At 48.7% G+C, this 14,087-nt stretch overlaps 1 protein-coding gene across 2 annotated transcripts; it reads right to left on the minus strand.

The window, feature by feature from the left end:
- Positions 1-5,984: 5,984 nt before the first annotated feature.
- Positions 5,985-13,866, minus strand: oxsm (3-oxoacyl-ACP synthase, mitochondrial). 2 transcript variants are annotated; one of them, XM_080787998.1, is made up of 8 exons: positions 13,786-13,866; positions 12,824-13,292; positions 9,511-9,762; positions 8,877-8,941; positions 8,440-8,705; positions 7,508-7,702; positions 7,004-7,134; positions 5,987-6,536 (listed from the first exon to the last, which is right to left on the minus strand). In XM_080787998.1, the coding sequence occupies exons 2-8, from the start codon at positions 13,212-13,214 to the stop codon at positions 6,157-6,159; spliced, it is 1,680 nt and encodes a 559-aa protein (XP_080644124.1). In that variant the 5' UTR covers positions 13,215-13,292; positions 13,786-13,866; the 3' UTR covers positions 5,987-6,156. The 2 variants fall into 2 exon arrangements, with proteins under 2 accessions (XP_080644125.1, XP_080644124.1); XM_080787999.1 differs by lacking the exon at positions 9,511-9,762 and having other exon boundaries at positions 5,985-6,536.
- Positions 13,867-14,087: the final 221 nt, after the last annotated feature.

The following is a 14,087-nucleotide window of genomic DNA, read 5'->3' on the forward strand; positions in this document are numbered from 1 at the left end:
TCCTTTAGATTCTGAGTGTTTCTACAGAGCTGTGGTTCTCCTTTAGATTGTGTTTCTACAGAGCTGTGGTTCTCCTTTAGATTCTGAGTGTTTCTACAGAGCTGTGGTTCTCCTTTAGATTCTGAGTGTTTCCACAGAGCTGTGGTTCTCCTTTAGATTCTGAGTGTTTCTACAGAGCTGTGGTTCTCCATTAGATTCTGAGTGTTTCTACAGAGCTGTGGTTCTCCTTTAGATTCTGAGTGTTTCTACAGAGCTGTGGTTCTCCTTTAGATTCTGAGTGTTTCTACAGAGCTGTGGTTCTCCTTTAGATTCTGAGTGTTTCTACAGAGCTGTGCTTCTCCTTTAGATTCTGAGTGTTTCTACAGAGCTGTGCTTCTCCTTTAGATTCTGAGTGTTTCTACAGAGCTGTGGTTCTCCTTTAGATTCTGAGTGTTTCTACAGAGCTGTGGTTCTCCTTTAGATTCTGAGTGTTTCCACAGAGCTGTGCTTCTCCTTTAGATTCTGAGTGTTTCCACAGAGCTGTGCTTCTCCTTTAGATTCTGCTATCAGGTGTGTAAAAATGTGCGCTGTTCCCTGAGCACCAAATTCCTCCGTCCTGTAAAAATATGACCGTCTGTGTTTCGTTTGGTGGTCAGTGACTTTTTCAGTGCCAGATCTCATTTTTTCCATTAACTGTTGAATATCATTGTTAAGCCAGGGTAAAGAGGCTGTATGTTTCCTTCCTTTGAAATGTTTTGTAAATGTATTGATGAAGTCCGTAAGTGTTTTCGTTAGAGTGAGACAGCAGTTGTCTACTTCGGTGGTTTGAATAATGTCAGTCTAATCATCATTATTCAGTTCATTTTCAAATTGGGGAAATTTACTTTTGGGGATGAATGCTCTCCCTTGTAATGAATACAGGCAGACGTTGTTTGCTTATTTTTCTGTCTACCAGGTTCATGTTATGGTCGGAAAGATCCGTTATTCAATTATACGTCCTTATGTAATCCGTTCTGGTTTGTTTGTAAATATCTAGTCAATTAGAGTTTTGCTTGTTTGGGTCTTTGACCATCTGTTTAAAGTTATGTTTTGACATTAACTATATGTGGTCATTCCTAGGACAGACGTCCTGGACACTACATGCGGTCATTCCTAGGACGTCTGTGGACGTCTTGGGCTTATATTGTGTTAAAAGTGTCTCTGATATACAATAATACACCTCCTACTCTTCCTGTCCTTTCTGTAGCACACAGCCAGGAACATCCTGTCCTTTCTGTAGCACACAGCCAGGAACATCCTGTCCTTTCTGTAGCACACAGCCAGGAACATCCTGTCCTTTCTGTAGCACACAGCCAGGAACATCCTGTCCTTTCTGTAGCACACACAGCCAGGAACATCGATCACACTTGTTGCGACATTATGAAGCCAGGTTTCGCTCAGTGCTAAGAAGTCTAAATTAGAGTTCACCTTCAGTTGGTTCACCTTAGCATGGTTGGTTTAAACGTTGGTTCACCTTAGCATGGTTGGTTTAAACGTTGGTTCACCTTAGCATGGTTGGTTTAAACGTTGGTTCACCTTAGCATGGTTGGTTTAAACGTTGGTTCACCTTAGCATGGTTGGTTTAAACGTTGGTTCACCTTAGCATGGTTGACAGTCTGGAAGAATCTATATTCGTGTTGTTTTCGTGCTGACTGGATAACATTTTGTTAGTTACATCGACTGCGTTGGTCACAGTAACCTGTAATCCGATGAGCACATTAGTTCTGTGGTCAGTTTCTTTCAATTTAAGGCTCCTGGGTTGGAGTAAATAAACTAGCCGATCTACAAGCCCACAACGTGTCGATGTAGACCGGCTAGTTGAACCATTTTAAAATGTAGTAAAATGTCATTAAAAAAGGCAAATAAGTTAAGTTTATTTACTCCAACCCAGGAGCCTTAATTGAAAGAAACTGACCACAGAACTAACGTGCTTATCGGATTACAGGTTACTGTCAAACGTCACGCCAAGGACTGAAGATCGGATGTTGGCACTGAGACCCTTTTCCAGGAAAGAATATATATTCAAAGGTTTTTCAAAAAGAGAAGACCTACAAGCAGTGCCACGCTATGAGCTTGTATAGAGGAGGAGAGCTGAGAGGACCCAGAGGGGTGGTGGGAGAGCTGAGGGGTTTGTAGATCGGCTATTTACTGAACACTGTATACTAAATACTGAAGATTCTGAACTAGGGTTTTCTTTTCTCCACCAGGCCGAAGGCATGGGGAGAAAGTATGTTTTGCACTCCGCCTGTGTGTCTCTATAGTCATGTGTTCAAGACAGATCCGTCCGATATTCCATCCTAATTAGCTAACATTATTGGCTTTCAAAGTTTGCAGGATTGGCCCGTTTTGAACAAAAAGCCTCAAATCATGAACGCAGCGTTTTGCCATTTACGTGAAATCTTTCACAGACTTTCCTACCAGGCTGAGGAATGGAGCAGCCCCCCCCCCCCCCCCCCCTTTCTTTTGGTGGGTGATCTAAAGGTCAGAGGTCAAAAGTCAGAACACGAAAGTTGTTCGGCATGAGGAGACGAATGCGTGTGTCGAGGTTTCATTGCCGACGGTCTAACGGTTCATGAGCTATACGCGCGTTAGAAAGCTTGCATTTTCAGTCGAGTGCTACAGCGCCCTCTACAGCGCCTTAAGGCCCTCTGCCAATCACCATCGAAAACCAATTACGCTCCGGCATTGGGTCCTTTAATCCACATGTTTCTTTCGTCATCATTGAGAGCTAGTTATAGATATATGTATATGTAATTTGTAAGTTGATTAGCGGTAACCCGCCACTTTTGATGCGTATGCACCGTCCCAGCAAACTGTGCCTTATACGGCAGTGATGCCAGATTACATACATGTATACACAGGAGCATTACCTTTAATCCTCCCAACACTAAAACATATCATCATTAGATCACCATCGAAAACCAATTACACTCTGGCATTGGGTCCTTTAATCCACATATTTATTACGTCATCATTGAGAGCTAGTTATACATATACACACCATGTAATCTGGTCCCAGCAAAGCATGCAGGCACAATTTGCTGGGACGGTGCATACGCATCAAAAGTGGCGGGTTGGCTGGGACGGTGCATACGAGCCGGGCAAAACTATCACTTGCGCGCTCTGCTTGCACAAGTAATAATAATCATAACAACAAACAAACAAACAAACAAACAGCTTATGAATAAACAAAATACACTTACAAATAGCTTACCACAGATATAAGTCCTCAGGCGATCTGACTCCCTGCGTCCGGTAGAGATGGATCCACTCCCTGCGTCCCAGTAGAGATGGATGGACTCTCTGCTTCCAGGTAGAGATGTACTCACTAGCTCCGTCCCAGTAGAGATGGATGGACTCAGGTAGAGGGAACATACGGTTTAGATTTTAGAGGGAGGGGGGGGGGGGGTGTGCCTCAGCTTGTGACTCCACTGAGAGACAACAGAGGAACAGTGTGGCGTAACGCTTTGTGTGTGACGAGTTAGACTCATAACGACTTGCTGCACACATAGTCTAGACCAGGTTCCCCAATAGGCGGCCCGCGGGCCATTTGCGGCCCGCGGAGTGCCCGCTGGAAGAATTAAAAAAAAGGGGTCCCAGATATAAATGGCATTACATGGGGGTCAGTAGCCTCTGCCAGACTGGGCCCCCAGCCTGGTACGCTAGTCAGACTGGGCCCCCAGCCTGGTACGCTAGTCAGACTGGGCCCCCAGCCTGGTACGCTAGTCAGACTGGGCCCCCAGCCTGGTACGCTAGTCAGACTGGGCCCCCAGCCTGGTACGCTAGTCAGACTGGGCCCCCAGCCTGGTACACTAGTCAGACTGGGCCCCCAGCCTGGTACACTAGTCAGACTGGGCCCCCAGCCTGGTACACTAGTCAGACTGGGGCCCTTGAGGACATTTATTTGGGGAACCCTGGTCTAGACATTACGGCTTAACCCATTTAGACCTGACGACTACAAATGTCTTCTAAATCCTGACAGTTTTCTGATAAAACCATTTCATGTTCAAGGACCCCAGACAGACAGACAAATGACAGTAACATGGGGGGAATTCTTGTTTGTGCAGCAGCTCATCATTGCAGTTAAAAGAAAAACATGATTACATACTGTAACATAATAATTACAGTACATTTCAAGCACAGACTCAACACAAAGACTGTTGACTGTGAGTGGACGACACCAATAAAGCATCACACTTGTTGACGAGAGGGTCCACCTTATAATTCATCAAAACATTTAGAGACGTACTTCTATAAAGCCAAAGAACAAAAGAGGAATTGATGTAGCCTGAAACAAAAGACAGATTCAGGTCAGTCTGTGAGGCGTCAACAGACCTAGTTCTTGTTCTAATTAGTCTTAATTGTTGACAAGTAGAAAGTGTTCCAGAGTCCGGAGGAGCTGCTCTTGATGCTCATGTAACGTTTTCCCGGCCGTGGGCGTGGCCGTGTCTTGGAACACTGGGGGCTTTCTGTTCTGTCGGCGGTGCAGTTCCCCAGACCAGCCAGTGGGTGGTGCTGCTCGTCAGAACACTCTGGATGGCGCTCTTATAGAATGCGCGGGGGCGGGGCTCACTCTGAACTCCTTATAGAACACTCTGAGCAGTTTTGTTTGTTTTCGTCGACTAAAACTACGACGAAAAATGTTCATCGACTACCTTTTTATCACTGACTAAAACTAAATGGAAACGACATGAAAACTAAGCTATGATGACTAAGTCTAAGCTACAATTTTGTCAACAAATAAAAACTAGACTAAAATGTTACTAAGGGACTAGTCTAGTGGACAATAGATCCACTATAAGTCATCTTCCAATTAGTTGCATGCTGAAAATAGCAGATCTACAAGCCTCGACCACCTTACAGCCTGTAGCCCCTCCCCTAGCCCCTCCCACCTTACAGCCCGTAGCCCCTCCCCTATCCTCGACCACCTTACAGCCCGTAGCCCCTCCCCTAGCCTCGACCACCTTACAGCCCGTAGCCCCTCCCCTATCCTCGACCACCTTACAGCCCGTAGCCCCTCCCCTATCCTCGACCACCTTACAGCCCGTAGCCCCTCCCCTAGCCTCGACCACCTTACAGCCCGTAGCCCCTCCCCTAGCCCCTCCCACCTTACAGCCTGTAGCCCCTCCCCTATCCTCGACCACCTTACAGCCTGTAGCCCCTCCCCTATCCTCGACCACCTTACAGCCCGTAGCCCCTCCCCTATCCTCGACCACCTTACAGCCCGTAGCCCCTCCCCTATCCTCGACCACCTTACAGCCCGTAGCCCCTCCCCTATCCTCGACCACCTTACAGCCCGTAGCCCCTCCCCTATCCTCGACCACCTTACAGCCCGTAGCCCCTCCCCTAGCCTCGACCACCTTACAGCCCGTAGCCCCTCCCCTATCCTCGACCACCTTACAGCCCGTAGCCCCTCCCCTAGCCTCGACCACCTTACAGCCTGTAGCCCCTCCCCTAGCCCCTCCCACCTTACAGCCCGTAGCCCCTCCCCTATCCTCGACCACCTTACAGCCTGTAGCCCCTCCCCTAGCCCCTCCCACCTTACAGCCTGTAGCCCCTCCCCTAGCCCCTCCCACCTTACAGCCCGTAGCCCCTCCCCTAGCCCCTCCCACCTTACAGCCCGTAGCCCCTCCCACCTTACAGCCTGTAGCCCCTCCCACCTTACAGCCCGTAGCCCCTCCCCTAGCCCCTCCCACCTTACAGCCCGTAGCCCCTCCCCTAGCCCCTCCCACCTTACAGACTCAACTTATGTATCTCGGATATCGTTTTATGTAGACATAGAACTCTATCACACAAATACTTGCGGTTGACAATTTAATCGTTAGTTGTCATTTTCATTTTTTTTGCATTTTAACATTTCAGGTTTTGCAATCACAAACTGCACAGAGCAGATATGACAAATAACTGAAATAATACAATTAAATCACATTTTAATTGTTTCTTCAAAAAAAAAAAGGAAAAAAAAATCATTCACAAAATAGCGGTAATAGTTGATCTACAAGCTTAGGTCTGTGAGAGGCTTTCAGGTCCCCAGGGGGTCCATGTAGGGCTTTCAGGGGTCCGGGGACCCCCAGGGGGTCCATGAAGGGCTTTCAGGGGTCCGGGGACCCCCATCAGCCTGGCAGGGTCCATCGTACATCAGACACTAGCGAGACACAGGGAGGCGTTGGTGCCTCCGAACCCGAACGAGTTATTGAGAGCGATCCTCCTCCTCTCCTGGGGCTCCTGGGGGCCGTGGGGCTCCTGGGGACCCCCCTGGGGGCCGTGGGGCTCCTGGGGCTCCTGGGGGCCCCCCTGGGGCCCCCGTGCGGGGGTCCTCCAGGGCTGAGCGGTGCAGGGGACATAGTTGAGGTCAAAGTGTGGCCCCTGGGTGCGGTCCAGGTTGAGGGTGGGGGGCAGCACGGCGTAATAACAGGCCAGGGCGGTGAAGGCAGCCTCCAGGGCCCCCGAGGCCCCCAGGAGGTGACCCGTGGCCCCCTTAGTGGACGACACCGCCACAGAGGCTCCGCCTCTTCCTCCTGTCACCATGACGACATTTAAATGGCACACAAGTAATTGTGATTAACGATTTAATTGTGGGGTTTTTTTTTTGCATTGAACATTTGCCTGTGTGTGTGTGTGTGTGTGTGTGTGTGTGTGTGTGTGTGTGTGTGTGTGTGTGTGTTGTGTGTGTGTGTGTGCGCGTGCGTGCTACCTGTGTGTGTGTGTGTGTGCTACCTGTGTGTGTGTGTGCGTGCTACCTGTGTGTGTGTGTGTGTGTGTGTGTGTGTGTGCGTGCTACCTGTGTGTGTGTGTGTGTGTGCGTGCTACCTGTGTGTGTGTGTGTGTGTGCGTGCTACCTGTGTGTGTGTGTGTGTGTGTGTGTGCGCGTGCTACCTGTGTGTGTGTGTGTGTGTGTGTGTGTGTGTGTGTGTGCGTGCTACCTGTGTGTGTGTGTGTGTGTGCGTGCTACCTGTGTGTGTGTGTGTGTGTGTGTGCGTGCTACCTGTGAGCAGCAGTCGTCTGATAGCAGCGTTCTCCGCTGCGTCTCCCAGCGGAGTGGACGTGGCGTGGGCGTTGACGTACGACACGTCTTCAGGAGACACGCCCGCGTCTCTGAGAGCCGCCACCATGCACCTGTTAACGAGACATCGTTACATCGTTACCACCTGTTAACGACCAGAGACATCGTTACATAGTTACCACCTGTTAACGACCAGAGACATCGTTACATAGTAACCACCTGTTAACGACCAGAGACATCGTTACATAGTAACCACCTGTTAACGACCAGAGACATCGTTACATAGTAACCACCTGTTAACGACCAGAGACATCGTTACATAGTAACCACCTGTTAACGACCAGAGACATCGTTACATAGTAACCACCTGTTAACGACCAGAGACATCGTTACATAGTAACCACCTGTTAACGACCAGAGACATCGTTACATAGTAACCACCTGTTAACGACCGGAGACATCGTTACATAGTAACCACGGCGCTACCTGTAGGCTCCGTCTCCGTCCTCCGGGGGCGCTGTGATGTGACCGGCGTCTCCAGACAGACCGTAGCCCAGAACCTCAGCGTAGAGCCGGGCCCCGCGCTGCACCGCGTGGTCCAACTCCTCCAGCACCAGAACCGCTGCCCCCTCGCCCATCACGAAGCCCTCTCTGTCAGGGTGGAACGGTCTGGACGCCAGCCTGTTAGGGGTAGAGGTTAGGCCGGGTTCCCCAATTCACTTTCCTCAAGGGCCATATTTTGACTACGGTACCAGGCTGGGGGCCGAGTCGGTACCAGGCTGGGGGCCGAGTCGGTACCAGGCTGGGGGCCGAGTCGCTACCAGGCTGGGGGCCGAGTCGGTACCAGGCTGGGGGCCGAGTCGGTACCAGGCTGGGGGCCCAGTCGGTACCAGGCTGGGGGCCGAGTCGGTACCAGGCTGGGGGCCGAGTCGGTACCAGGCTGGGGGCCCAGTCGGTACCAGGCTGGGGGCCGAGTCGGCACGCGCGAGGTCGAGGTCTTGCCCTGAAATTAATGTTCAGGGCAAAAGACCCCATTTGAAAAGGACCCCCAGTTTGACATGCAGAGGCTACTGACCCCCATTTAATGCCATTTATAGCTTCTTTTTTTCTTTTTTTTCTTCTGCGGGCCACAATGGGCCGCTAATTGGGGAACCCTGGGTTAGGGTTAGGGACCAGTACCGCTGCCCCCCCTCGGCCACGATGAGTTAAAAACGTTCGCTCTGAAACAATATATATTCCAAATTTGCACCACATTTTCACGATTTTTCAAAAACAGCAGACCTACGAGCAGAGTGGCGCGCTACGAGCTTGTAGATCTGCTATTTCTCAACAGCTAAAGTATAACACAATGCGTTTTTACAACACCCAAAAGGGGGGGGTTCCTCCTCGCGCCCCAGAACGGTCCATAGCAACAATACCTGGGCGTGTCGTTCCACTTGGTGGCGAGCGCCCGGGCGCGGGCGAACCCGGCCAGGGCCAGCGGTCCCACGCAGGCCTCCGTGCCTCCCGCCAGCATGACGGTGGCGTCTCCGCGGGCGATGAAGCGCGAGGCGTCGCCCAGCGCGTGGCACCCCGTGGTGCACGCCGTGGACACGGCGTGGTTGGGCCCCTTCAGGCCGTGGGCGATGCTGATGTGGCCCGCCGCCATGTTGACCAGGATACGAGGCACGAAGAACGGGCTGACCTGACGAGGAGACGGAGGGATTTAGGACGATTTGGAACGATTAGGAACGATTAGGAACGGTTAGGAACGATTAGGAACGATTAGGAACGGTTTGGAACGATTAGGAACGATTAGGAACGATTAGGAACGGTGGAAATGGGACAAAATATCACGTTTAAAAAAAAGACAGACCTTGCTGTATCCTCTGGTCTGGAAGGCGGCCGCGGTGCGTGCGATTTCCTCCAGAGACACCATGCCTGTAGGGGGCGGGAACGACCATTAGAGACACTTGTTTTTTTGTTTTGTTTTTACAGACTGACCTCATGCTTCCTTTAATGCATGAGGAGTCCAACAGACTGACCTCATGCTTCCTTTAATGCATGAGGAGTCCAACAGACTGACCTCATGCTTCCTTTAATGCATGAGGAGTCCATAATAATAATAATAATAGCTCTCTGAGGCCTCGTACACACATATCAGACCAACATGCTGTCTGTGTTTGATGGCCGCCTCAATGCTTTTCCAATGGAAGTCACATGGTTTGACCAAACAGTTGTGTGTGATTGCCCCCCCTCCCCCCATCACACATGCCCACTGCCACCATGTAGTAATAATAATAATGTACCCATGCCCACTGCCACCATGTAATAATAATAATAATAATAACAACGTACCCATGCCCACTGCCACCATGTAGTATTAGTAATAATAATAATAATAGTAATAATAATAATAACAACAACAACGTACCCATGCCCACTGCCACCATGTAGTAGTAATAATAATAATAATAATAGTAATAATAATAATAACAACAACAACGTACCCATGCCCACTGCCACCCCGGTGCCCAGCTGCTCCTCGGGGGTGCGCGGGTACCACCCCGAGTCGTCCAACGCCAGCTGGGCGGCTCCCAGCGCCATGACGGTGGCGGGGGACATGCTGTGGGCGTGGCCTCGGGGCACGAAGCGCTCCTCCTGGAAGTGCCCCTCCTCCCCCCCTCTGGGCACCAGTGCTGCCACCCTGCAGGGCACCGAGCGGTACAGGTCTGGGCACAGCGCCACCACGCCACTCTCACCTGGACACAGGGACATCAAGGGTTAACCCATTCTGACCTGAGACCAGCTTCTACAAATGTCTTCTACATCCTGACAGTTTAATTATTAACCCATTCTGACCTGAGACCAGCTTCTACAAATGTCTTCTACATCCTGACAGTTTAATTATTAACCCATTCTGACCTGAGACCAGATTCTACAAATGTCTTCTACATCCTGACAGTTTAATTATTAACCCATTCTGACCTGAGACCAGCTTCTACAAATGTCTTCTACATCCTGACAGTTTTCCATTCTGACCTGAGATCAGATTCTACAAATGTCTTCTACATCCTGACAGTTTAATTATTAACCCATTCTGACCTGAGATCAGATTCTAAAAATATCTATTACATCCTGACAGCTTAATTATTAACCCATTCTGACCTGAGATCAGATTCTAAAAATATCTATTACATCCTGAAAGTTTAATTATTAACCCATTCTGACCTGACATCAGATTCTACAAATGTCTTCTACATCCTGACAAGCTCATAAGCTCATAGCTCATAGCTCATAGTGGCGCGCTATGAGCTTGTAGATCTGCTATTTTTCAAGGGGTGCTATGGGGTGCTATGGATGCCACTGTCACATAGACAGGGACGTGCACACATAGGCCCTCATTTATCAACCGTGCGTACGCCAAAATATGGGTGCACGCCGAAATTGCCGACATTTTTGACATTTACCATTTCCGACAAAGCTTGAAATCGAACGTGACAACGTTCAAATCCCACGTCTGGTCGGCAGCTTGCTTACGCTTTTTCCTTGGCTGTTTTTCTGTCGTACACAAGCGGAGCAGCCTTGTCTGAACTGCTGACACGCTGTCACAGGCATCTAAACATATGTTTTCACTCCTAAAATGTTAATATAAAACGTGTATAAAATGTGTATGTAAAAAACAAAAGAGAGATTTCCAATTTTACAAGTAATTAAAATCGCGCAATTAAAAACAATATAACATGTTTACAATGTATTAGTTTGTGCTTAATCAAACACTGCTTTACTGGCCTTGTTATGCGAGCGCACTTGTGAGATGATTTTGGAGCGCATGCGGACGCGGTGATGCGGCATATGCGATTATGATATTATTTAAAAAAAGGCATACATGGACTGCACGCTTTATTTCCAAGTGACAATGACATGCATACAGCTTGCCTAGTTGTAGTAAGTAGCCTACTAGCAGGCTATAGGCGTAAGGGGCTTAATCATTCACCATTTAAATAAGTGCTTTGACAGTTCAGATAAAAGCGAGATCATTTTCGGGGGTCGGGAGGGAGGACGGGACCGCGGCGTGCGTCGCCAACACATACCAGCTAGCCGCGGCAAGCCTTCATCCATATATGTTTATGATTCGTTCATCAATGATCAAATCACTTCATAAACGTTGATTATGACTGCCTTGGCGACATGATAGCCTCTCTCATGCTGCATGAGAGACGCGCATGCGGTGATGCGGCATATGTGATTATGATATTTTTTTTTTTTAAAAGGCATAAATGACTGCACGCCTTTATTTCCAACTGACAATGACAAGCATACAGCTTGCCTATTTGTAGTAAGTACTAGCAGGCTATAGGCGTAAGGGGCTTAATCATTCACCATTTAAAAAAGTGCTTAGACAGGTTTTGACAGTTTTGACAGTTCAGATAAAAGCGAGATCATTTTCGGGGCTCGGGAGGACGGGACCGCGGCGACCAGCACACATGCAAGCGGCAAGCCTTCATCCATATGTTTATGATTCGTTCATCAATGATCAAATCAGAAATCACATACATAAACGTTGATTATGACTGCCTTGACGACATGATAGCCTCTCTCATGCTGCATGAGAGAGCTAGGCTATCATGTCGGCAGTCACCTACAGGACTTTAATATCACAGCAGTGCGCAGTCTTCGCCGTGCACTGCGCACGAATGGGTAAAATTAATATAGGCCAGCCTAATTCCATTCATGGCGATGCGATGTCGATGTGTCATGTATAATTGTATATGCGTGCATGCGTGGACATGACAGCAAGGCAAGCGAGGTGAGAGGGAAATAGACAGGGTAGGCCTACAACTTTATTTAATTCATGCAGGTGTTCGTTCTTTATTTATTTAACAAGACACCAGTTAGTTCGGCTTGCAAGTTGCGTGTGCGTCTGTTTGTGTGTGTGTGTGTGTGTGTGTCGAGAGGGGGCTGTGGGCAGCAAGGCACGGGAGAAACGTATTTTTTCCTGTAACCCTGGTTACCAAACTTACCAGCCGTCGTATTGTGATTGTTCATGTCGCAAAAACGAGGGCGAGGCTAGATTTCACAGGGCGTGCCAGATAGATTTCAGCCGTCACATTTATTAACGTCAGGACGAAATTAAGGAAGGATCAGCTGTTTGCGATCACTTTATAAATGCCGTGGCGACGTGGGTGTACTACGAAACCTGCACTCGAATCTGTGGCAGATTTTACACTCGATTGATAAATGAGGGCCATACACATCAAAGGTTGACCTGACATCGAAATGTAAAAAAAAGTCTTCTTCGCGTTGAGAGCTTGTAGATCAGCTATTTTCAGCATGCAACCGCGTTGAGAGCTTGTAGATCAGCTATTTTCAGCATGCAACCAAGTGTGCCTTATTTATGACTTCTACTGGATCTCTTGTCCACTAGTCCCTTCCTAACATTTTACGGCCAAGCTACACCAGGCAATTTTGCGCGTGTGCGTATGCGTTTACTGCGCGCGTACAGTGCGTTTGGATAGGACCAATATATGCCAATGATACCAGCTACACCAGAAGCACGGATACCGCGGGCCATCCTACGAGTGCTCTAAAAATAGGATCGTTTTTTTTTTACGTGCGTATGCCCCCATGCGCGCGTATCTATATATCCTCCCGGAAGGTCCCGCACAAACCTGCCGCGCGCCACAGATCTGGTGTAGCCGCGGGGCATTTCGCACGCATACTTTGTGCGCGCAGTGCGATTACGTCAAACGCACACGTGCCCGCCTGCCCGGTGTAGCTCGGCCGTTACTCTAGTTTTCTGTAATTGTGTGATAATCTCACCCTGGATCAGACGCTTCCATGGAAGCTCCGTCCCGGTCCCCAGAGGACAGACCAGGCCGATGCCCGTGATCACCACCCTCCTCCTGCCTCTGCTGGGCGGGCCTCCCCATCTGATGGGTGGTCCTTCGGAGGAGGAACTGTAGCATCTTCTGGGCTCTAGGTGTGTCTCCACACCGGGGCCCCAGACACCGGGGCCTCCGGTACGGGGGGCCACACAGGGGACTGCTCTCTGGCTGCTGGTCAGAAGGGTCCTGGCGCTGGGAGAGCCTCTCTGGCTGCTGGTCAGAAGGGTCCTGGCGCTGGGAGGGCCTCTCTGGCTGCTGGTCAGAAGTGTCCTGGCGCTGGGAGAGACCCTGAGCTGGACGAAGGTGGTCCAACAGCTCAGAGACATCTTCACTACCGTCCACCTCTGGCAGCTTCTCCGGGTCACAGGGAACGGCAGCAAAGCACCATGGGATATGTAGTTATTCTGCCGGGAGAAATATAAGGAACACATTATAATTTATAAACATGACCTCGTCCTCGGAGTGATGAGGTCGCCAAATATAACCCCAAATATGGAGTTTATATGTTCTAGACGAATATCTATTCTACACTAAAGGCACACTGTAGCCGTAATTAGTCCACTGTAAACGTTGCGTTGCGTTGCTTTGCTTTGTTGTGTTTACTGATTGTAAACATGTAATAAAATATGTCTATGATACTAACTATGTAACCTGATTGATTGATTGAAATATGTATTAACAGTTTGCAGAATTACAGTACATTTCAAGCACAACCATTGTTATATATAATAACTATGTAACCATAGAGTATGTAACCTGCCCACTGTAAACATTGAGTTCAGTCACAACACATTAACATGGAGTCACATTGACATTAATAATAACCATTATATAAATATAAACATGTGTTGTATGTTTATATAACTATGTAACTATAGTGTGTACAGTATAACCTACCCACTGTAAGCATTGAGTTCAGTCACAACACATTAACATGGAGTCACATTGCAGCCGGTTGGGTCCATTGCATTGGTTTGGTGTGGGTTTGTGTTCAGGCTTTATGTAGGGCAGCTATGTGACGGTCACCCTGAGGACCCGCGTTGCCATGTCTGATTGATTATTAGAAGCGACTTAAGGCGGCTTGTGTTTATTTTAACTTTAAAGTTGTTTGTAAATATTGTTAGTTGTCTTTTTTTTGGAGCATGTTATTAAAGTGTAGTTGTTTATTTGGTCTTGTTTCTGAAGTGTAGTTGTTTATT

This window comes from Protomyctophum bolini (assembly GCF_963924005.1).
Source record: "Protomyctophum bolini genome assembly, chromosome: 17".
Taxonomy (NCBI): Eukaryota; Metazoa; Chordata; class Actinopteri; order Myctophiformes; family Myctophidae; genus Protomyctophum; species Protomyctophum bolini.